Here is a 25,548-nt window from a genome sequence, read left to right on the forward strand (position 1 = left end):
GAACAGTTTAAAATAAAGCCCAAATTCTAGACAAATTTTTCTTCCCTCAACTACACAAAAAAGTTAAAGAAATTACAAAATCATGCAGAGAATCAAAATATGATAGACACCCTCCACACCCCGCAATTCAAGCAACACCAATTCCCAAATTTCCAGGCGATATCATTCATATTGATATTTATATAACAGAAAATAAGACTATTTTAACTAGCATCGATAAATTTTCAAAATACGTTCAAGTTAAGATTCTAAATTCAAGATCTGCAGAGGATATAAAAATCCCATTAAGAGAAATCCTAATTGCATTCGGCATGCCCAGAACCGTAGTAATCGACAACGAGCGAGCTTTAAATTCAGCCTCTATAAAGTTCTTGCTGCAAGACCAACTAGGTATCGAAGTTTATACTACCCCTCCCTATAACTCAACAAGTAACGGACAAATAGAGAGATTTCACTCCACCCTGTCAGAAATAATGACTTGCCTAAGACAAGACAATAAAGATATGAGTTTCACAGATACACTCTTTAAAGCAGTACAGGAATATAACGCCTCCTACCATTCAGTTACTAAAAGAAAACCAATAGAGATATTTTTCGGCACAACAGTTCAGGATAACCCAGAAAAAACAGAAGAGAATAGGAAAATAATATCCAACACACTACTAGATAAACAAAAATATGACTTAAATTACCACAATAAAAAGAGACAGGAAACCAAAACTTACGAACAAGGGGAGATAGTCTATGTAAAAGTAAACAAGCGCCTAGGTTCAAAACTCACACCCAAATACAAAAAAGAAATTGTAGCAGAAAACAGAAATTCAACCATTAGAACAGTTTCAGGAAAAATTATCCACAAAAATAACATTCGAACGTAACTTACAGGATATTCGCACCGCTATGTCTGGGTATAACCACAATCCTCGACTACTCACACTCTCAACTAATTCCGATAAAGACAGGAACTTCGGCAATGCAGAACGGAACTTTCAAAATTATTCACATATTTGACATTTCAGAATATGAAAAAACCTTCGGAACTTTCGAAGAAACCCTTAACAATATAAGTACCTCACACCAGATGTACCCACTGCTAAATTATGAATTAAATAGCGTCAGAAATGACTTGCGTAGACTCAAACCCTCCATAAGAGTGGCAAGAGCAATTAATGCATTGGGAACAGCATGGAAATGGCTGGCCGGTACACCGGACCACAGTGACCATGAGGTTTTAATTTCAAAAATAAATGAACAATTAGAAAATAATAATAGACAAGTAGTCATCAATCGAGTATTGCAAGATAGAATCAACGAAATCACACAAACCTCAAATAACATAATGAAAATTGTAAAAGATCATTCTAATATTCAAGGAGAAAGAATCACGTTTTTTAAATACAAGCTCCAAATCTTTAAAGACGATTTAACTAATTTAATTCATGCCATAGACTGGGCAAAAACAAATACAATAAACTCAATAATATTGTCAGAATCTGAAGTCAATATAATAGAACAGATACTAGAAAGAGAAAAAATCATGTTTTTAAATGCAGAAGAATTGTTAGAATTTAGCCAAATAAAAATCGCAAGTAATGGAAAAAATATACTCTATATAATCAACATACCTTTAATCTCAAATGAAGTTTGTACAACCATGTTAATTAAGCCAATTAAAAGAAAAAACTATATCAATGAAATAAAATTCGAAAATATTGTAAAATGCGAAAATGCAATCTATGCCATAAGAGACTCATGTGAGTCACACAATGAAAAAACAAGTTGTAATAAAAATAAGTTAGTCGATTTAAGAAATGATACTTGTACTTTGCCACTATTGAAAAGCCAACCTCCAAACTGCCGTGCTATCAACAATCAACACGTACCCAATCACGAACAGCTGTTCGTCGGAACAATATTGCTCAACGATTTCAATGGACCAATCAAGATCGACGAAGAGGAAGTAGAGCTCCATGGTACCTTCCTGGTACAATTCGAAAACTCCACGATACGCATCGAAGATGACGTATACGAATCAAAAGTAATGTCCTTCGCAGAAGCCACCCCACCACTATTTCAAATCATGGCGGAAACAAACAAGATCGATGAAGTCCTCTCATTGCAAATGCTCAAGGAAATAAATCTAAACAACACAACGATACAAGAGCAGCAATCAATATAACACTCTCTGGAACTCTCCTGATAATTATGGCAGTAGTTGGATACTTGCTGAAACGGAAGACCCCAGCCACCACAGGCCAAGTCACAACATCCGAAGCAGAAAAGAGAGAAAATGCTCAAGTTTTCTATATTGCGACCGAGGACGTCCGCATCTAAGAGGGAAGAGTTAACGACAGACCCTACAAAAGGGCATTGCACCGGCCCAATTATATCACGGCTCCAGTGCATGCACTTTTGACACGTGCGCTTTGTCAGCAGAATACAACAGCAACGCAACCGCAACCGTGGGAGCCTATCGTCAGCAATATTAATAAGATCAATGCACTTGGCCAAAACTCATTCTGGTCAACGTGAGCATTTCCGCCACGAGCGCCGAGTCAGCGCACTGATCAGCACCACCGTGAGAGCCATCGTGTCACAAGACACCTAACAGCAACAACAGCAGTGACCACGGCAGCAGCGACGCCAATAGCAGCAGCGGCAGCTTTCATATAAATGTTACTTGTATAATTATTCTTAAGTTAGTTCTAATCCAACTCCGAAAGTGAATAAATGTTTTTTTTTAATCTAAAAACCGCTTTCGCATATTTAATTTAGATATTGCTGCGTCATATAAATATGTGTACATTTAGTATTAGCACTCGAAGCGCACTGATTTTGTCGTGTCATATTCTAGTCGGGAACTACCGATCAGAACATTCTTCTTCATACATACATATGTATGTTCATATGAATGTGCATTAAAAAGGCTCTTAGGCCACATGGAAAATATATATTTAGTGCATGTTATATACATATATATATATATATATATATATACACATATTTTCGCATGTATTTATATGGAGCATGCGCAAAGTACAGGGATTAAATTATATTACTGCTGCGTCATCAATTGCTACTGCTAGAAGAAGAAAATTTGTTATAACTTAACTTAATTTAAGAAATGAATAATACGAAAAATTTTGACTACGTCAATGAATGTGGTGTTAGTGTACCGCCAGGTTACGAATAAACATAAACATGGCGTTGGAGCACACCTTTCTAGGAACCTGGGAGGTAATTTATTTTTTCAATTACCTATATGCAATGCTTTCAGTCATTAAATAATGCACTGCACAGATAATCTCATGTACTTTTGAAGGCAAACGTGAGGTTTCTGGACTAGAAGGGTGAATACTTGTACACACTTTCAAATATAGTGAATGACCATTTTCTTTTATAGCATAAAATTTCGCCTAGACGATAGCAGCGACATTACCTGGTATAATGATTTGGTTAGTCCACTTCCTGAAATAACTGATTGCAGCACTTGCAATGATTCAGCAAGTATTTTATTTAGTTGTGAAACATTTGATGTACACGAAACTAATCCTCATCTCATCTTTGGGGCCTTTGCTGGCCACAGTATTGAATTTAGTGTGAGTAGCTTTATATTGTAATTGATAATAAAAAATATTTTGTTTTTATCCGTATACTATATCTACAGACTAGTACATTAATGCCAACTGAATCACTAGTACTTAGTTGCGAAAACTGGTATTCAGTGGAATGCAAAAGGCTTCAGGACGATCGACCGAATGGTCAGGAAAGGCAATTCAGTTTTGGTGAAGCACTGCTGGAGCGCTATTTCAGCGATATACTAATCAAAAGTTGTAGTGGACTAGAATATGCCCTTCATTCCTCTATACTGCGTCTAAATGGATTCGATTGTAGCATGTGTACAAGCAATACTCTGCTATCAGCATATCAGAGCTTGCAGCCTTTGCACTTTACGCCAAGTATATCAAATCTAAATCCAAATCCAATATCGATTGGTATAGCTGGTGCTGAAAAAGAACAATCAAAAAATTCGCAAGGCATTAATTTATCCTCCGTATACATGCAGCCAGATTTTAAATTTTCGGCACCAACCACAGGATTGGAAATGCAGCGTTTTCGTTATTTCAGTAGCAGTTTTAACTGCCTAAGCAATGGCGATATGAGAGAGTCAGTTGACACAGTGTACAATACTGATAGTAGACTACTACGCGTGTGTACTTCGCATTCAGAATCGCACCTGGAAATATCTCAAGCATCAAAAAGTATTTTCGATTTTTGTCAGGACACGTTGCAACCTGTGTCGTCGTCTGCTCATCAATGCAGTTTAACCACTAATCAGAATATAAGCAATACACGCCGACCGCCACTGTCTACTTTTCGACTACGCAGCTCTTCACCGTTTGCCAATTTAATAGATACGCCACCGTCTTCACCGCTGACGCCAGTTGGAGTCCTTTTCAATTTACCCACATTTCTTTTGAACCCGATTTTACATTGGCTGTATACAGAATCTTTACTACCTGAAATGGATGAAAGTGATTGTGAGAAGCTGATCAATTTTTGCGAAGCGCAACCTTCACTAACAAGGCTGGTGCCACAAACACGCAAGTATCTGCGTTTACTGCGACTTAAAAAATGTGAGTACAACTTTATAAATCGATTCCTGTATATTTGGGAGAATGAATTCTGACGAATGTTTGGGAGCTTTACATTCAATGTTTTAACTTAACCTTTAATATGCTAACTAAAGTGATTGAAAATATAACAATGGATTTGCACAACATACTTAACCGCGTAATACAGTATATTGATCCTGTAACAATATCTTACACGCCAGCATTACTCTATGCAACTTTTCAAAATGGAATGAGAGAATGTGCGATAGGTAAGAATGCTTACAAGTGATAACACCCATTTTTTATTGCATGTGAATAGTGACACTATATTTAAATGCAGTCCGCTTATATACGTTTGCTAGAGCTAGTTAAATTATCATACAAACATTTTATTGTCGGTTGTTTATCAAAAGAAAATGTGACTGATGATATTGCTGCAGAGATATCTTAGCACTGGTACACAACTGTTGAATGTATAATATGTATAATGTTAATTAAGATCACTAACCATACAACACATAGATTGCAGATCTGAACAAACTTTTTTAACGCAGTTGGTAACATTCACCTTCATATGTATATGTGCACGTCCATTCCGAAATCATATTCCTTACACGCATCAATGCTTTCATACCCTTCCTAGAAATACTCATGAAAACGCTTACATTTTGGCAAACGATTTTAAGATTTGGGCATACCCTTCATTCAAAAGTAAAGAGCCACGATGCATCGCGATGGTGGCGAAAAAATTTCAATTTTTGTGTACTGCTGAGTTGGACGATTTGAGTGACCATAGAAAGAGACAAGACAGAGATAGAGTGTGAGAGAGAAAATGGGACAAAAACCATTTTGCTTGCATTTATGCAGAGCACTCATTTCGTCGTACTACCACTAACCAGAGAACACATAGACCGGACACGTAGTGTAAAGTGTTTTGCACACTTTTTTTTTGACATTACGACCCACACCACTTCGTATTTGCTCGGCTCCTAACTTTTAGGTTCAGGCTACTAAAATATTCGAGAGCACAATCATTTTGCTTCTGGCGCTCGACCAAGATGGTCGATGATTGAACAAAAGATCCCTCTGTGCTCAATGTTTCCCTTGCTCTCTCTCTCTCTCTGTGCTCTTTGCTCTCTCAAATGTGTATATGTGTGTATGCATGTGAGCACAAGCAGCAGCTCAGCTGCCAGCTCACGAAAATTGAAATTTCTTCGCAGCAAGAACCCATGCCTTCCCTTCTGTGTGAAGAGTATACCGAACTTATCAAACCGTTTGCCAAGCTCGTACAAAATATGTATATGTGTTTTCGATTTTAATTGTGGAAAGGGTATGAAAGCGTTGGTGCTCATGATGAAAATGCTTTCGCGGCGAGCGTGCACACACACAGTCTTTGTTGCTACATATATTATGAGCGTTTGTGTGCCTGTGTGCGTAGCACTTGCTGCCTGTAGCAATTTTAGGTCCCAGCATTTGCATTTGGTTGATCTTGAGAAGTGCGCACACTTATATATGTACATACATATGTATGTATGATTGTATGTACGCAGGGGACGCGATGCCCACAATTGTGGAATATCACTTGTAGAAGCATTTGTATGCCTATGTGCCCTTACATGTGCGTTTGTGTGTGTGCATGTGTGTATGCATGGGACGAGAACATTGGTGTGCATGTGTATATGCATGGGACGAGAACATTGGCTGCCTACCTCAACTAAGAATTGTCTGAATGATTTTGGGTTCGAATTGAAGAGGCGCGCTTATAACTAAAGTGACAAGTGCATATGCCAATTCTTTTTAGAAGTTTTTTTTTTTATTGGCATGCACCTGTATATATGTAACTATATGTACAGGTACAAAGGATCGAAAATCGCATCCCATTTGTATACTGAGCCAAAAAAGGTACTAAACTTTTTTTTTTAATTCCTTCTGATAGCCAACCCACGATCATTAAAATTAAATCCAGGTGCTTAAATATAAGCGCGAGTAACTATACTACACACACACACATACAGTATGAGTTATTCGACGGTCACAGTGCCACAAAGAATTGGCATATGCACTTGTCACTTTAGTTAATCAGCTACTTACATAAATACATACATATGTATGTACATATGTATAAGCGCGCCTCTTCATTTCGAACCCAAAATCATTCAGACAATTCTAAGTTGAGGTAGGCACACGCCAATGTTCATGTCCCATGCATACACACAAGCACACACACAAACGCACATGTAAGGGCACATAGGCATACAAATGCTTCTACAAGTGATATTCCACAATTGTGGGCATCGCGTCCCCTGCGTACATACAATCATACATACATATGTATGTACATATATAAGTGTGCGCACTTCTCAAGATCAACCAAATGCAAATGCTGGGACCTAAAATTGCTACAGGCAGCAAGTGCTACGCACACAGGCACACAAACGCTCATAATATATGTAGCAACAAAGACTGTGTGTGTGCACGCTCGCCGCGAAAGCATTTTCATCATGAGCACCAACGCTTTCATACCCTTTCCACAATTAAAATCGAAAACACATATACATATTTTGTACGAGCTTGGCAAACGGTTTGATAAGTTCGGTATACTCTTCACACAGAAGGGAAGGCATGGGTTCTTGCTGCGAAGAAATTTCAATTTTCGTGAGCTGGCAGCTGAGCTGCTGCTTGTGCTCACATGCATACACACATATACACATTTGAGAGAGCAAAGAGCACAGAGAGAGAGAGAGAGCAAGGGAAACATTGAGCACAGAGGGATCTTTTGTTCAACCATCGACCATCTTGGTCGAGCGCCAGAAGCAAAATGATTGTGCTCTCGAATATTTTAGTAGCCTGAACCTAAAAGTTAGGAGCCGAGCAAGTACGAAGTGGTGTGGGTCGTAATGTCAAAAAAAAAGTGTGCAAAACACTTTACACTACGTGTCCGGTCTATGTGTTCTCTGGTTAGTGGTACTACCATTCATTACCCGAGCAAAAAAGTACCAAGCTGAGTAAATACGAAATTTATTGGTACTTACGAGACAGATTTTTCGGTGTGAAAAAAATTTGTTCTACATGTCTAGTCTATGTGTTTTATGGTTAGTGATTACTACAAACTTATACAAACGTATACTTAAACCTATTGCTACAAACTTAGATGTTACAAACAATGTAAGGCGGTTGGTTTGCGAGCCGCCTTAAAATATAAGAACTAAATACTTGAAGTTTGTTTCCTAGGCTCGTGTTTATCACGCGCATATGGCATTTTTCTCAAAAAACTACTCCCGATATTTTATATATAATTTCGATTTGTTTTGTATTTAACTCCCCCCACCACTATATCAGTTTTTCTAGATTTTCCACGCCCCGACTGGGCGTAGACACTTAATTTTTGGCCAGGTCATAGAACAAGCTAACCGTAACCAGCTGCAAAAATTGAATGCTTACGCTCAAAAAATTAATTTTTTGATATGCCACGCCCTTAAAAAGGCGTAACAATATTATTTGGGGAATCGATAGAGGAGGTAACTAGTAACTTAATTATCCATCTTTGAAGCTTCTAGCATTTATAGTTTAGGAGATATAATCTTTAAAGGTTTGCCACGCTGCCTAGGGCGGACATACATATATATATATCCAACAAAGCTTTTTAGTCTTGAGGGGTTAGCCCGAGTATATATACCAAATTCGAGTTCTCTAGCATAATAGTGTCCAAAATATAGCAGAATTTAAAAAATCACTATATCCAAGCCTCCAAGCCTCTTAAAGGCATAAGCATATAATTTTTTCATCGATCTTTATAAAATCATAACATTAGCCCATGAGCAAAATTTTACGGACTAGCAAAAAAACGCGGGAAAATTTTAACACACATCGGAGATATACACTAGAGGTGCCAAACTATCGATGGCACTATCGTCACTATCGATGGTCGGACACTATCGAGCGACTGAACTATCGATTGTTCAATGTCTCGATAGTGGACAAAAGTATCGTGAAAGGCGCGGGATAAATAATAATAATTTTTCTTAATTTTATATCATAGCCTGCAAATGATAGTTGATCGTTTTTTTTATACCCTGAACCCATTGAAAATGGGAAATCAGGGTATAATGTTTTTGTGTAAAAGTATGTAACAGGCAGAAGGAATCATCGCAGACCCCACAAAGTATATATATTCTTGATCAGCACGATGAGCTGAGTCGATATAGCCCTGTCCGTCTGTCCGTCCGTCCGTCCGTCCGTCCGTCTGTCCGTATGAACGCCGAGATCTCAGAAGATATAAAAGCTAGAGAGCTGAAATTTTGTGTGCATACTCGTGTATACCATACGCAGTACGAGTTTGCTTTATTTTTTCGATAACTCATCCGATAACTTTTTTATCGAAAATAATCGAAAAATTGATTTTGTTTTTTGAGCCTCATCGGAGTACTATTAGATGTAGAGACTTCAGATTTACTGTGTATATATATATGTAGAATACAAACATTTTGTAATCAACAGATTTTGGATACCACGCCCCCTTCGCCCCCAATTTGTAAAAAACGTATTTCAAGTACTAGCGACTTGTGCTTTAGAATGTACACACATTTTGACCATTAAGATCGTATGCTTACAAACGAAGTTATTCACCAAGTAAATTCTCATACTGTTGTCCACACTGCAGCGCAGCCCAAGCGCATTCGCTGCTTACTGCGCAGTTAGCAGAGCGCGGGCGCGTGAGGGTGGATGCATGTAAATGTATGTGTGCGTGCATAAAATAAGTGCAGAATGATAAGAATATCAGCTTGGAGGGTTCAGGGTATCTCCTAGTCGAGCAGTCTCGACTAGAGTCTTCTTACTTGTTTAATTTGCTTAGCTCCATAACATAACATAAAAAGCGGCTCTCTTTGTTTTGGTCAAGCGCTTCGCATTGACTCATTGGTGTCACGATCTCAAATGAGTGTCGCGTAAAGAGTAATACGATTTTCGCTTACACAATGACTTTAAGCAAAAGACAGTTTGACTAAAAAACTCAACAGAAATGATCTTCGTGTGCATGCAAATACATACATATTTAACGCAACAATTTCGTGTGATTACCCATGCATACGCAAAAGGCAATGCTTGACTTGAGCGAAACGAAAACTGAAATAACTGTCTCGCTTAGAGCGCGAGCGAGCTAAGCCATACGCGAAAAAAACAATTTCTGTCCGAGTCTTTTTTATTGTGTTTTACGTCTGTGGAGTCGGAGAGAGCTTTCAGTAAGGCGGGACAAATTGTGTCTAATAGGCGGACACGGCTTAAAGAAGAAGAAAATGTGAACGTTTTGCTGTTTTTGAACAAAAATCTATCACTACCATAAAAAATAGAACTTAATAGTTTTTAGGTTTTAGCTTTTAAGTCGATTCAGCTTTTATCTTAAAATGTAATTTCACAAAATTGAAGTGTTCATATAAGTTCAAATTTTTAACGCCAAGAATCACTGTTTTTTATTGCGACTATCGACCACTATCGATGGTACTATCGACCTCTATCGATGGTTTGGAAATTACTATCGTCCTCAATCGATGGGGCCCACCATCGATAGTTTGGCACCTCTACACTGCAGCCCAAGCGCAGTCGCTGCTTACTCTGCAGTTAACAGAGCGCGTTCTAATACGTGCGTGTGCATGTATGTGTGTCTAAAAGAAGTGTAGAGTGAGTAGAATATCAGATTGGAGGGTTCAGGGTATAACCTAGTCGAGCAGTCTCGACTAGAGTTTTTTACTTGTTTGATTATGAATATGTATACCGTCAGAAATATGTTTTAGAAAAATGGGCGTGTCACCGCCCACCCAAAAATAAAATAAGTAAAATTTTTTATTAAAAAAATGTTTTTTTTTTAATTTTGGTAGTTAATACTTTAAAATAATCATTTTAATTGAAAACAGTCGAGCTTTGAAACATCGAAATTGATATTCTTCAGTTTCAAGTTTCAGATCAGCAAAAAATATTAATACGCGAAAAAAAAACTTCGGGTTCCTCAACGGATTTTATTGTGCCTTCAACTTTACATAATACAAGACGTTCAACTTCATTAGACAGCGACCTTTATGCTTTCAAACTCGTTTCTAAAGATTTGCCGAAGAAATAGTCTGATCTGAAGTATTTATCGCTCTTTTATAAACATCAGCGAAACTATGAATTCTGTTATGCTTCCATGCGTGATGAAATCTGTCTGATTTATAGACCTTGTTGTGCAATTCAGACGCTTCTTCGGCAAAAATGCCTACAAGATGAACAGTATTATCCATAATCTGCCTTGAATTAACCAATATTTTATAAACATTTGCTGTGATATGTAGTCATTCATAGTTGTCAGCTAATTTTTGTTCCTGCTGCATTTTTTTCCATTTAGCATTTATACTTTGGCAAAAAAGCGGCTTTTCCTTTTTTAATTTGAATCAATATTGGTCTTATTTAGTTTTGCCTTTCAAAAAATTCATTATTACTGTTTCATGGTTATAGTTGCCTTTTTCATTGAGCCAAACATCACAAAGTTCAGACCGTAGTTGCCTGCTAAAAATTGATTTGCGCCGGTTTTGCATTATAATCACAATTAATGGCTCTACGACATACAATTAGAATTATATTGATGCGGCCTAATGCCTGTTTTATATGTCTTTGCAAAGTTGAATGTTATTTACAAGAAATGACATTTGACAACACTTGCTAATTTTACAAATATTTAAAAGATAAAGCTTAAACATCAAATGTTATTAAAACCAACATATAGTAGACACCCTAATAATTCATATCCTCTTTAAATTTCTCAAAAATTGTATCTTGTCTTTGAATAACGACAAATTGAAAATCGGATTTTCGAACATAACACTTGACTTTAACAGCTGTTAGTCTTAACAGTGGACTGTTATTCATCATTATGGGTACAGTACCTTAAAATTTGGAGCTTTATTGAGAAAAAACGACTAAATACCCAAAAAATGGCAAAATTCCCCATAGTGCATTGCAGCGCAGCCCAAGCGCAGTACCCTGTGTATGTGCGTGTGTGTGAGTGTTTTTTTTTTTTTTTTTTATATATATATTAGTGTATTAGCTTTATTTGCAAGTGGTCGCGAAGGTGCTTATAAGTTTCCAAGCTGCCTCCGATTCCAACATCACGTTGACCATGCTGTCCGCTCTAATGGAGCGGCCCAATGCTTCTTACAGACAACGCCTCTCCTCTAGGAAGCGTCCACATTCGAATAAGACGTGGTTGGCGTCCTCCACCAGACTTCGTCCGCACCAAGAGCATTCGTCAGTTTCATCGTGGCCAAAGCGCTTCAAAAAGCTCCGATAGAATCTGTGAAAGATAAAAATTAACCTCGCCGTGCTTACGATTTACCCATGTCTCAAGCACCGCCCTTAAGTGGAGGTGTTCCATCTTCTTTGCCATCGTGCAATGCTGTTCGCTCTGATCTCGTTGCGTCGTATAGGCTCGTGTGCATTCCGTTCCACGGCTTTGGCGACAAAGTCCTCCAGAGGCACCATGCCGGGTCGTCAGAGACTGTTCTGAACGTGCAGCAGACTCTGACTGCGCTCAGTCTGTAGGTGGTGCAAATGCCCCGGCTGTAGGCGTTGCCATCGCTCTTGCCCATATTGGTGCAGCATAGAGGATGACGGAGCTTATGACGCTCATTAGAAGGAGACATCGTTGCTGTTTTGATTCCCACGTGTTAAGCATAATTCTTGAGAGAGCTCTTGCGCTGCACAGATCCTCAGTATCCTTAAGCTCCTTCCTTATGATGACGACAGCTACATCATCAGCAAAGCCAATGGTGAGCGCACCTGCTGGTAGTTCCTAGCGCAGTACGCCGTCGTACATAATATTCCATAGGAGAGGCCCCAGCACTGAAACTTGGGGTACTCCAGCTGACACTGTATGAGTTTGGGGACCCTCACTCGTGTTGTATACCAGTGCTATTCCTCTGAAGTAGCTCTTTATTATCTCTTTGAGATATTTAGGCATTCTTTATATCAAGGGTCGCGATGATGCAGCATTGCTTCGTTCCGTGCCCCCATCTGCTGCCTTGGATGGCGGAAGTTGCCAGGCCAACAACTTTTTCTAGCTAGTTGTTGACCGGGCCTTCCGGAAACCAAATTGATTAGGTGACAGGCCTCCGGCGCTAGCAATACAAAGTCTAGAGCAAACCAGTTTCTCAAACACCTTTCGCATGGTGTCTAAGAGGCAGATTGGTCTATACGGCGATGGCTCTTCCGGTGGTTTGCCAGCCCTGGGTAGCAATACCTAGCTCAGATTTTTCCAGGTTGCAGGGAACGTCTCCTGAATTAAACATTCATTGTATAATTCGGCAAACGTACTAGGGTGCAAGGCGAGGGCTAGCTTTAGCGCACGATTTGGGATCCGGCCTTGGAGCTGTGTTAGTTCTAAGACCTCTGAGAGCTACTAATATTTCCTCGTCTGTATCTAAACCAGATCAGAAGCATCGGACACAGGGGCATGAATGGAGCTTAATCGTTCTAAAAAGAGCGTTTCCAAAATTGATTTAAGCTCCAAGCGATCCGTAGGCTGCACCTGTCTATCTGAGTACAGTCTTTTAACTACTATCTGATATGCCCTGCCCCAAGGGTCATAATCGGCTGAGTCACACAACTCTACTTGTCCGAATGGCCTGCTTCAACTCTTTTCTGGCTGGTAAGCTAATTGCATTTGCGTCGACTGTCACCTATTTGTACATTCCACCAATACATAGGCTCCTGTTTCGCGTGAACTGTTTGCGACGTAACATGCACCTATCGCAGGCACTCTGAATTCGGGCTACCATTTGGCATGCACTGGCGGAGACTGAATAGCCTCAGAAAAGGCTGCGGTATTAGAGGTATCCAGCGGATACGATTCCCTTCACAAGGTTGACGCCTTGGTACACCTATTGTAAACAGAAGTACCGAATGACCGCTGCCCGTATAGCAATCGCAATGGCTCCATGTTGCTTACCATATTGGCCACGTACGAACCCATTGAATGACTTAACATCCGAAACTACATTCGTTGAGTTGCCACATACCCACAACACAGCTTTGCCATTTGCGTCTTTTGACCCTGTCCTAGCGCAGCTGGTCCTACAGTGATGAGGCTCACTGAGAAAGGCCACGTCTATACATTTTTCTGTTATGATCTGCTCTAGTAGATCTTGGGCTGAAGAAACCTTAACATTTCATTTTACGTGTAGCTTCACGGTAGGATGGGCACTTGAAGCTGTATGCTGAGTGATCCGTCTGCTTTTCACCTTTCCGGACGCAGAGGTTACATTTCGGTGGCTTGGTGCATGCTTTTGCACTGTAACCCATCTACACCTGAAGCAGCGCCCTTCAAGTCACAGTCGCTGACGCAGTTGGCTGCCATTTGACCGTAATCGAGGCACTTGAAACAGCGCTTAGGCTGGTCCACGTCTCGGATATGGCATGCAATACATCCTATTCTAATATTCTATTCTAAGTGTTTTAGCTAACGATCGGTCGTCCAAAGCCTTGCCTACAGCTTCGCGGTGTGCCTCAGCACTATGCTCCGGCCTCTTACTCAAACTTGTAACAAAAGGTTCCCCTTAGCTGTCTTCAGAATGCTCTAAACATCGCAGCTCAGATGTCTTATATTTGGGTCGCTCTTGAATACGCAATCAGATCGGCATATCTGCAACCACCTATGCCTGAGTTATGTGTCGATTTTGCATAGGCTTGCGTCCTTTAACGAACGTCCAGCTGTCTGTCGACCTGCCTGGTTGGATTTATCAGCTGCAGCCCGTAGAGCCGGCTTTTTTGAGGGAGTTTTTCTCTGCTTGGTGGCAACATCTCTCGACCGCTTGGGCGTATTGCTACCTGTTGTGGCACTAATGCTCGCTTCTTAAGCTTTTCCCTCTCAGTTTTTAATCGGTCGGTTACAGAACGCTTCGGCCGTCTTGTGGAGACTAACCAGCCTAGCCAGCTCCTCTCGCATTAAGACATTTATGTGCCACTGACCTCCAAATAAGGCAGACAAACCTTCTAAGGTAATGGCAACGCCCTCTGTTGTTGCTGCTGCGATCGCTGCAACGATGAACGGCACGCGAAAGCTTGCAGATCGTCCTCCACCTGGAGTCTAGTGTGTGTATGGGTGTTCAATTTTCGTGAGCTGCTGCTTGTGCTCACATGCATACATACATATACATACATGGTTGAGAGAGCAAAGAGCACCGAGAGAGAGAGAGAGAGCGAGGGAAACATTGAGCACAGAAGGATCTTTTGTTCAACCATCGACCATCTCGGTCGAGCGCATGAAGCAGAATGCTTGTGCTTTCGAATATTTTCGTTGCCTGAACCTAAAAGTGAGGAGCCGAACAAATACGAAGTTGTGTGTGTCGTAGTGTCAAAAAAAAAGTGTGCAAAACACTTTACACTACGTGTCCGGTCTATTTGTTCTCTGGTTAGTGGTTTCATTAAGATTATACATCTAGAAATTAAATTATTCAACAAATAAAATCGCATAATATTTCCAACACTGCAGAGCAGCCCGAGCGGAGTCGCCTGTGTATGTACGTGTGTGTGAGTGTGTGTTTGGGTGCGTGTGCGCGAGTGTGTGTGTGTAGGTGCATGTGTGTGTGTGTGCGTGTGTGCGAGTGTGCGTGTGAATTAATATTGAAATATCATTTGCTCGAAGGGTTCAGGGGATCTCGTAGTCGAGAAGTCTCTACTTACTTACTTACTTGTTTTGTTGTAGAGTACCCCCCACCCTAATATCCACCCTTTCATCCTCACCTTTGTGCGTGTGTGGAGACTCAAGCTTTAAAGATGTAGGAAATATAATTTTATAAGTCATTTTTGATAAGGGTTTTAATCGTAAACAGAATAACGGGATGCGCTATGTATGTACTATAATTAGAGGTGCCAAACTATCGATGGCACTATCGATGGTCGGACACTATCAAGCGACTGAACTATCGATTGTTCAATGTCTCGATAGTGTACGATAGTATCGTGAAAGGCGCGGGATAAATAATAATAATTTTTCTTAATTTTATATCATAGCTTGCAAATGATAGTTGATCGTTTTTTTCGAATATGCTTAGCTCCATAACATAACATAAAAAGCGGCTCTCTTTGTTTTGGTCAAGCGCTTCGCATTGACTCATTGGTGTCACGATCTCAAATGAGTGTCGCGTAAAGAGTAATACGATTTTCGCTTACACAATGACTTTAAGCAAAAGACAGTTTGACTAAAAAACTCAACAGAAATGATCTTCGTGTGCATGCAAATACATACATATTTAACGCAACAATTTCGTGTGATTACCCATGCATACGCAAAAGGCAATGCTTGACTTGAGCGAAACGAAAACTGAAATAACTGTCTCGCTTAGAGCGCGAGCGAGCTAAGCCATACGCGAAAAAAACAATTTCTGTCCGAGTCTTTTTTATTGTGTTTTACGTCTGTGGAGTCGGAGAGAGCTTTCAGTAAGGCGGGACAAATTGTGTCTAATAGGCGGACACGGCTTAAAGAAGAAGAAAATGTGAACGTTTTGCTGTTTTTGAACAAAAATCTATCACTACCATAAAAAATAGAACTTAATAGTTTTTAGGTTTTAGCTTTTAAGTCGATTCAGCTTTTATCTTAAAATGTAATTTCACAAAATTGAAGTGTTCATATAAGTTCAAATTTTTAACGCCAAGAATCACTGTTTTTTATTGCGACTATCGACCACTATCGATGGTACTATCGACCTCTATCGATGGTTTGGAAATTACTATCGTCCTCAATCGATGGGGCCCACCATCGATAGTTTGGCACCTCTAATTCTAATTGTATCTTAATTTAAAATCTGACCAGACAAATTTTTGTTTTATTTTTTTAACTCATTTTCTTAAAGGCTGTGTTAAAATTTTGCTGTTTTGCAAAATCTTTATAAAAGACGCCACCCACCTTGCTCGTTATCAGAAAAATGAGATCGCAAGATTCGTCCGAGCTCGCATACCAATATTTCTAACGCAAGTTCTGCAATTATTACGCAATACTCTGGAAGTATTTATTGGGCTAAGCATTAATGAAAAGGAAGAGCTAGTGAATTACCTTGTACCTGAAGTAAGCAATCATGATATTATTTAACTTCTACATATGTAAAGCTACCACCTTTATTAGATTGAGTCTACTCTACGGATTTTAGCTACTGTGATAGAGGAAATCAAAAAGTCAATGGAAACTATGTGTAAGGTAAGATGATATACTCGATATTAAGTAGTTATACATATACAGTTTTATATATATATATATATATATATATATATATATATATATATATATATATATATATATATATATATATATGTCGTATCAATGTGTTATTACGCTGTTGTTAAAGTTACTACAGTGCTCCAACAGTGCAGAGAATAAAAGGCAGTTCGTGCTAATCGATTGATTTAGTATTGTAGCGATAATTAAAGGATGTATAGTCATTAAGAGGGAGATAACTATAGTTGTTGCTGTGCGTGATTCGGGGTGCCGCAGGGTGAGAGCGAAATGGCTAGTTATGTATTTCTCACGGAATCGCAATGCTTTCGATTAACAAAAATATGCGACTAGAACTAGAGGTGAAAAGGAGAAAAGAAATGGCACTTGGTCAAAGACTATTGGGCAAGAAAGAGCTTTTTACATACAGTTTGGCGGCACCCGGAGCTTGATTGTGCGTGCACTTATAATGAAAGACGAAAATGAGAAGCGCAAAGCCACGACATATAATATTACTGTATAAATTTGGCTTCAAATTTATATGTTACCTTAAAAGCAAGTAATAAAACTCTAGTCGAGTGTGCTCGACTAGATACTGCACTGAACCAAACTAATAATAAGCACATATAGTACGTTTCAAAATTTCAATTTCGATATATGTAAGTAACAAGTGAGAAAGCTCTAGTAGAGATTGCTCCACTACGAGACCCCTGAACCCTTCGATGAATTGATATATCACAATAATTCTTCGAGTCTTTCTGCTTACACAAGAAACACACACACTTACACACAACAATTAAGAAGGCTCCAGTCGAGACTGCTCGACTATTAGAGACCCTGAACCCTCCACTCTGATATTCTAATCATTCTGTACTTTTTTTATTCACATATACATATACATACATGCATTCAGACGCGTGCACAAGGTCGCGCTCTGCTAACTGCGAAGTAATCAGCGACTGCGCTTGGGTTGCGCTAGACGTACAATCTTAATGAAACTTTCAGAACGTAATCATAATGTTCAAATGTATGTACATTCCAAAACATTAGTCTCTAGTATTTTTAATGCATTTTTTACAAATTGAGGACACTGGAGGCGGGGTATCCAAAATCGGTAAATTACAAAATGTTTTGTATTCATCATATGTATACAGTTTGTAACAAACAGTAAAACTGCAGCTAAATCCATTTTTCGATTATTCTCGATAAAAAAGATATCGGATGAGTTATCGAAAAAATAAAGCAAACTCGTACTGCGTATGGTATACACGAGTATGCATTCAAAATTTCGGCTCTCTACATACATTTACATACTCATACATACATTTACATACATTTTCACAAAAACAATTTACCCGATTTCCCATTCTCAATGGGTTCAGGGTATAAAAATACATAAGGATGCAAGCAAAAACAAGAATTGGCTGCAGTGTGGGCTTACTATAGAAACTTAATTGCTTAATAACTTTAGTTGTGGATGAATTATACTCATGAAACTGTTAGGTCGTTATTATTATACCATTATATTTGTCAAAGCACAAGTCTCTAGTATTTGAAATACGCCTTTAACAAGTATGATGTTGACGGGGTAGATATAGGGATGGGGGATAAATTACAATATAAATCGAAATCATAAAAAATACATATTTTAGCTCTAAAGGTGAAGGAGATATAATTAAATAAGTAGCTTTCGGGATGTTTCTTAGTCGATAATAAAATATCGGGAGTAATTATCGATTTTTAGAGAAAATGTATATATGCGTGTGATATAAACTGACCTAGGAAACAAATTTAAAGTCTGTAGCTCTTAAATCTTAGTAGAAGCCAGTGGTTCAAGAGATTGTTTTGGCGTATGCGCTTTCCTCTTTCCTTTTCTTTTTAAGCGCGAAAATATTTTTCACTTTAGGCAATTGAAGGATAGCTCAATCCCCATTGAGGCCATCTCATCGCTTCGGCCAGCCTTGGTGAACAGCAAAGAGCTACGGTTGCTCTGGAAAAGCTAAAATTCTGCTCGAGCTGCCCAAAATTAGAATAGGATGGATTGCATGCCGTATCCGACACGTGGACCAGCCTAAGCGCTGTTTCAAGTGCCTCGATTACGGTCATATGGCAGCCAATTGCGTCAGCGACTGTGACTTGAAGGGCGCTGTTTCAGATGTAGAGAGATGGGTTACAGTGCAAAAGCATGCACCAAGCCACCGAAATGTAACCTCTGCGTCCGGAAAGGTGAAAAGCAGACGGATCACTCAGCAGGTAGCTTCAAGTGCCCATCCTACCGTGAAGCTACACGTAAAATGAAATGTTAAGGTTTCTTCAGCCCAAGATCTACTAGAGCAGATCATAACAGAAAAATGTATGAACGTGGCCTTTCTCAGTGAGCCTCATCACTGTAGGACCAGCTGCGCTAGGACATGGTCAACAGACGCAAATGGCAAAGCTGTGTTGTGGGTATGTGGCAACTCAACGAATGTAGTTTCGGATGTTAAGTCATTCAATGGGTTCGTACGTGGCCAATATGGTAAGCAACATGGAGCCATTGCGATTGCTATACGGGCAGCGGTCATTCGGTACTTCTGTTTACAATAGGTGTACCAAGGCGTCAACCTTGTGAAGGGAATCGTATCCGCTGGATACCTCTAATACCGCAGCCTTTTCTGAGGCTATTCAGTCTCCGCCAGTGCATGCCAAATAGTAGCCCGAATTCAGAGTGCCTGCGATAGGTGCGTGTTACGTCGCAAACAGTTCACGCGAAACAGGAACCTATGTATTGGTGGAATGTACAAATAGGTGACAGTCGACGCAAATGCAATTAGCTTACCAGCCAGAAAAGAGTTGAAGCAGGCCATTCGGACAAGTAGAGTTGTGTGACTCAGCCGATTATGACCCTTGGGGCAGGGCATATCAGATAGTAGTTAAAAGACTGTACTCAGATAGACAGGTGCAGCCTACGGATCGCTTGGAGCTTAAATCAATTTTGGAAACGCTCTTTTTAGAACGATTAAGCTCCATTCATGCCCCTGTGTCCGATGCTTCTGATCTGGTTTAGATACAGACGAGGAAATATTAGTAGCTCTCAGAGGTCTTAGAACTAACACAGCTCCAAGGCCGGATCCCAAATCGTGCGCTAAAGCTAGCCCTCGCCTTGCACCCTAGTACGTTTGCCGAATTATACAATGAATGTTTAATTCAGGAGACGTTCCCTGCAACCTGGAAAAATCTGAGCTAGGTATTGCTACCCAGAGCTGGCAAACCACCGGAAGAGCCATCGCCGTATAGACCAATCTGCCTCTTAGACACCATGCGAAAGGTGTTTGAGAAACTGGTTTGCTCTAGACTTTGTATTGCTAGCGCCGGAGGCCTGTCACCTAATCAATTTGGTTTCCGGAAGGCCCGGTCAACAACTAGCTAGAAAAAGTTGTTGGCCTGGCAACTTCCGCCATCCAAGGCAGCAGATGGGGGCACGGAACGAAGCAATGCTGCATCATCGCGACCCTTGATATAAAGAATGCCTAAATATCTCAAAGAGATAATAAAGAGCTACTTCAGAGGAATAGCACTGGTATACAACACGAGTGAGGGTCCCCAAACTCATACAGTGTCAGCTGGAGTACCCCAAGTTTCAGTGCTGGGGCCTCTCCTATGGAATCTTATGTACGACGGCGTACTACGCTAGGAACTACCAGCAGGTGCGCTCACCATTGGCTTTGCTGATGATGTAGCTGTCGTCATCATAAGGAAGGAGCTTAAGGATACTGAGGATCTGTGCAGCGCAAGAGCTCTCTCAAGAATTATGCTTAACACGTGGGAATCAAAACAGCAACGATGTCTCCTTCTAATGAGCGTCATAAGCTCCGTCATCCTCTATGCTGCACCAATATGGGCAAGAGCGATGGCAACGCCTACAGCCGGGGCATTTGCACCACCTACAGACTGAGCGCAGTCAGAGTCTGCTGCACGTTCAGAACAGTCTCTGACGACCCGGCATGGTGCCTCTGGAGGACTTTGTCGCCAAAGCCGTGGAACGGAATGCACACGAGCCTATACGACGCAACGAGATCAGAGCGAACAGCATTGCACGATGGCAAAGAAGATGGAACACCTCCACTTAAGGGCGGTGCTTGAGCCATGGGTAAATCGTAAACACGGCGAGGTTAATTTTTATCTTTCACAGATTTGGAGCTACTTAAAGCGCTTTGGCTACGAAGAGACCGACGAGTCCTCTTGGTGCGGACGAAGTCTGGTAGAGGACGCCAACCACGTCTTATTCGAATGTGGACGCCTCTAGAGGGGAGGCGCTGTCTGGAAGAAGTCCATTAAACCAGACAATATGTTATGCTAAACTTGAAAACAGCTTGGAAACTTATAAGCACCTTCGCGATCACAATCATGATAGAGCTGCGTAGAATCGAGCAAAGATGAGCTATCCCAAGCTAAGGGAGTGCAAAGTGCTTACGAAGCAATGCTTTACGGCCATCCCGCAAGCATCGTGCGCTACCCTTAGCCGACTAATCAAATCCATAATTGTGAGAATCGCATCGCATGCGTACACACAATCAAATGTGTATATGTACATATGAATGTATGTGAGCACTTCATAAGATCGACCAAATGCAAATGCTGGGCTTTAAAATTGCTACAGGCAGCCAGAGCTTCGCACACAGGCATACAAATGGTAATAGTACATGTAGCAACGAAGAGTGTATGTGTGCATGCTCATCGCGAAAACATTTTCATTATGAGCATCAACACTTTCATACCCTTTTTAGAAATTATCATGAAAAAACTAGCATTTTGTATGAACGTGGCAAACGCTTTACAAATTTCGGTATACCCTTCACTTAAAAGGAAAGAGCTGAGATCATCGCGAACAAAAATTTCAATTTTTGTTTTCAAAAATTTCTATTTTTGTTCGCGGTTGAGAGTGATGATTTCAGAGACCATAGGGAGCGTGAGAGAGGGACTGAGAGAAGGAGAGTAGGACAATTGGCACATAGCTGTGCTTCATACGGAATCGGGACCATTTCGATTGAGCGCTCATAGCGCACTGTTTTTGACGTGCAGCATTTTCACTGCTTGAACCTCCAGCGACCGAGCTGAGCAAATACGAAGTATAGTTGTACCTCAACTTAACAGTGTCGAGCTGTAGAAAAATTTGTTCTACATGTCTAGTCTATGTGTTCTCTGGTCAGTGATATTACATACAGTGGCTCACAGCAAAAAATTTTAATTGGGTCTTATTTATTTCAACGCACTTCATTATTTTTCTGTGCTAACAATTAACATTTAAAATTTAAGAAAACTAAAATAACTGGACTTTTTCATGTCACAGCTTATTTCGTATACTTAATTTTCAATGACTTTATTGCCCAAAAATTCTTATAATAGGATTTTTTTACCTCCTTGTTGTTTAATTACCTCTTTTAAGCGTGATTCCATCGAGCTTATTAATTTTCGGGCGACTTCGCTGGACAACGCCCTTATGTAAGTGCCGAATTTGGTATTTAAGACAACCATTCGCGCCCTACCATCTCCGATGGCTTCCATTACCACGCCTCCGACCTCCCCGTTTTGCCTTTCCTTGGTCCACTTCTGCGGGCGACCAGTCTATCCAAAATCGACGCTTGCGTTGTTGAATTATTGATATGACTGCAAGAGATGCGAAACTTAATTCAGACGCTGGAAGAATCAGTGGTAGTTATACCCTCATCTCCTTTCATTCTAAAGTATAGACAACAACCGTAAGCTCTCGTTAAGGCATCAGCAAATCCACAGATTTGGCATCCCTTCGATTTGAGTGTGCCAACGTAACGAGGTATATGCAGCAAATTCAAATTTGAGAAACAGGTCGTTACTGCCTCAAATGCTTGCCTCAATTGAACAGACAATAGGTCATCCCACCCAAGTTTGTGCAACCACATTTCTTGTCACGATTGGACTAAACAAACTTAAGGGGTCGTATAAACGAGCCACAAATGACAAAATGAATCTCTGGCTCGGTTGCACTTTTACTGAACAGCTCATGAAATATCTAAAATTGTCATTCATCGGATTCCAAATTAATCCCAATGTTTTTGTATCCTCTTAATGACCAATGACTATATCATTGCTGGCTGGTTGTGCTGCGAGTTGTTTACAATTGGACGACCACTTTGTGAGAGGAAACCCAAACGTTTGAAGAATTGCTATCAAGTCACGATGCAACGCTATCTGCTCCTGTCAACAAGTCGTCAGCATAGAAATCTTGGGCTAACGATCGAGCAACAGCTGGATGAGTTGAAGCATGCACTTGCATGCTTTGATGTTTTAAACAGCGAATTCCTAAGAATTTACCAGTCTTTGTCCCACACGTTACTGTATTTAAACGAAAGATTTGTAACGAATCAGTGAACGTTTCCTTCCACACAATAAGTTGAAAATTACGGTGGGACTCTTCAAGTTCAATTCGACGGTACATTTTAGCGATGTCTGCCGTAGCAGCCCAAAGACGGAGTCGAAATCTTAGCAAAGTCTCCCATAACTGCGGCTAGATGGTCGGAACCACCATGAGTAGATCATTTAGGAGGAGGACTTGCTAGAGGCATCAAACACTACTCGAAGTTTACGGGATGCGATATGCGGTCTTAGCACGCATTGATATGGGATGAAATAATGCGGCTCTCTTGTCAGTTGGGCTCATGTGACTCAAGGCCAAGTACTCTTTCATAAAGTCAATACACATCGGCCGAATGTCTTCTGCTTGCTCATTCTTCTCTCCTAGGCCAGAAAACGTCGCTTTGCTGTGTCATAAGACGTACCAAGACAATGTGGGCTTGACTTGAATGGCATCGACGCTCTGAACCGACCCGAGGTAGTTTGGCGAATAGTCTCTGCAATTGACTTCTCGCACAGTTGTTGCTCTGAAGTATACAAATTCGAATTAATTGTATTTGGCTTTTCTTACGACTCCCAGAACATGCGAACTATTGAATCTATAACTATGTCGTCGCTTACCACACTAATGAAAGTCGATGAACTAATAACTTATGATCATGAACTACATTACGACTTGGACCAGATGATTCTTCCGCACTTAAATGCTGATGCCGTCTGTTTAGGGCAGCTTCACAATTTTGCCACAATGGAAGTTTATTGTAGTCAATATTCTCTTCCTACCTAGAGAGCGTGCAAGCGTCCGCTTTCATCATCACTAAATGGATGAGCATAGCATTCGAAATCTGTTTATCAGATCTTACCGATAATAAAAATTATTAAACGGCACGTAATCAATCAGCAAAGATGACGTTGATGGCTTAGACATGTGAGGGAGGTCAAATAGTTTCGAAATGCTGTTAAAAAATATGAGACACTGATTGTCGTACACATTTTTTAACGCAGCTAACGCTTTTGAGTAATTTGCATCTGACACCTGATATGCTTCTTTGTCCAAGCATGACAACAAGTGATTAAACTTTTCTATATTTGATAACCATGGCTCGCTGTCGACTAAACTTTTAAAAAGTTCAATATAATTTTTATATTCCGAATATTCTCCGCTAATCCTTGGCAACTTTATATCCGGTAAATTTCTAGAGTGTGACGCGGGGCTAATCATTGTAGAGTTAGCGGGACACTCACTTTTAGGCTGGCTATCAGTACCTCGCTTCATTAGAAGTGCCTTGGTTGACACACACAAATCCTCCAACGTTGACCGTGGCACTCTTTTTGTGTCTTAAAGGTTTTTTCTATGTATCGGTTCAATATCTCAAGTCGACATTCACTCCGAAATGGCTCGGCTTGTTAAGTGTAGTCTTTCAATGATTAGCTTATGCGGGCTACATCGTTTGTAACATTTTTGAATACAGCCAACAGAGCTTCGACGCACTCCGATGATGACTCGTCCATAGACCAATTCTTTCCTCGCTCGCCAGTCGTGATGATGATTCACTTAATGTATGACAACAAGCGAAGAACAACTCAAAAATGTTAACAAATGCGCGCGATCGTAATAAATCTTAATATATATTACGCTGGCAGTATTAAACTATACTTGAATGACTGTTACAGACGATATAACAAAGACAACAATCAGAATGTTGAGTGACTATTAGAGAAAGTGGTCTATTGAATGATATTTAACTGTGTAGAGCGATTGAGTGCAATGCATTCACACACACATGCACAACGAGATCGCGCTGGTATGTGCAAGTGAGAACGCAACGATATTGCAAGCTAGAATGTCAAAAGATTAGTGCAGATAAAGCTCATACGATGAGCGCAAAGCGGAGTGCAAGTTTTGAGCAACAATAAATCCAAGTGTCGAGCGCAAGTAGTGAGTGCGCACTAATATGTGCACTCGAGATAGTAAAACGAAAGCGCAACTATAAGTGCAAGCCCGAGTGCAAACGATATTGCAAGTAAACATGCAATGAGTGCAAAGTAAGCGTGCACTTATATGCGCAAGCGAGACAGTAAAGCGAGAGCGCAACTATAAGTGCAAGCGCGAGTCCAAACGATATTGCAAGCGAGCTAACAAATGATGATCGTAAAGTAAGAGCGCAATTTACTGTGTAAGCGCGAGTGCCAACGATATTGCAAGTGCGCATGCAAATGAAGAGCGCAATTATCTGTGCAAGCGAGAGCGAAATTAAAACACAAAAGACGTCAAAGAAGCAAGGCCACAGAGGTTGAATTATTTGCAGATCAAAGGTCAATTACAATATGCAC

At 40.3% G+C, this 25,548-nt stretch overlaps 1 protein-coding gene and 1 long non-coding RNA gene across 6 annotated transcripts in view; one reads left to right on the forward strand and one right to left on the reverse strand.

Annotated features, from left to right (window-relative positions):
* Nucleotides 1-598: 598 nt before the first annotated feature.
* Nucleotides 599-25,548, reverse strand: part of LOC149090869 (uncharacterized) — a 90,401-nt gene continuing 65,451 nt past the window's right edge. Inside the window, exon 2 of the long non-coding RNA XR_016197483.1 lies at nucleotides 599-1,326. This is a non-coding gene — a long non-coding RNA (uncharacterized LOC149090869). The remainder of the gene's footprint in view (nucleotides 1,327-25,548) is intronic.
* LOC108658109 (uncharacterized) overlaps nucleotides 3,070-25,548 on the forward strand; it is a 205,544-nt gene continuing 183,065 nt past the window's right edge. Inside the window, exons 1-7 of one of the 5 annotated variants that reach the window (XM_089264621.1) lie at nucleotides 3,070-3,237; nucleotides 3,301-3,350; nucleotides 3,404-3,599; nucleotides 3,668-4,637; nucleotides 4,751-4,885; nucleotides 16,490-16,701; nucleotides 16,759-16,830. In XM_089264621.1, coding sequence (XP_089120747.1) covers nucleotides 3,202-3,237; nucleotides 3,301-3,350; nucleotides 3,404-3,599; nucleotides 3,668-4,637; nucleotides 4,751-4,885; nucleotides 16,490-16,701; nucleotides 16,759-16,830 — 1,671 coding nt within the window. In that variant the 5' untranslated portion in view covers nucleotides 3,070-3,201. Of the gene's footprint in view, nucleotides 3,238-3,300; nucleotides 3,351-3,403; nucleotides 3,600-3,667; nucleotides 4,638-4,750; nucleotides 4,886-16,489; nucleotides 16,702-16,758; nucleotides 16,831-25,548 lie in introns of those variants that run through there. The other 4 variants (XM_089264618.1, XM_089264617.1, XM_089264622.1 and 1 more) reach the window with 4 other exon arrangements.

This window comes from Drosophila navojoa, chromosome X, assembly GCF_054131105.1.
Source record: "Drosophila navojoa isolate 15081-1374.11 chromosome X, UAZ_NAV_1.0, whole genome shotgun sequence".
In the NCBI taxonomy this organism is placed as follows: domain Eukaryota; kingdom Metazoa; phylum Arthropoda; class Insecta; order Diptera; family Drosophilidae; genus Drosophila; species Drosophila navojoa.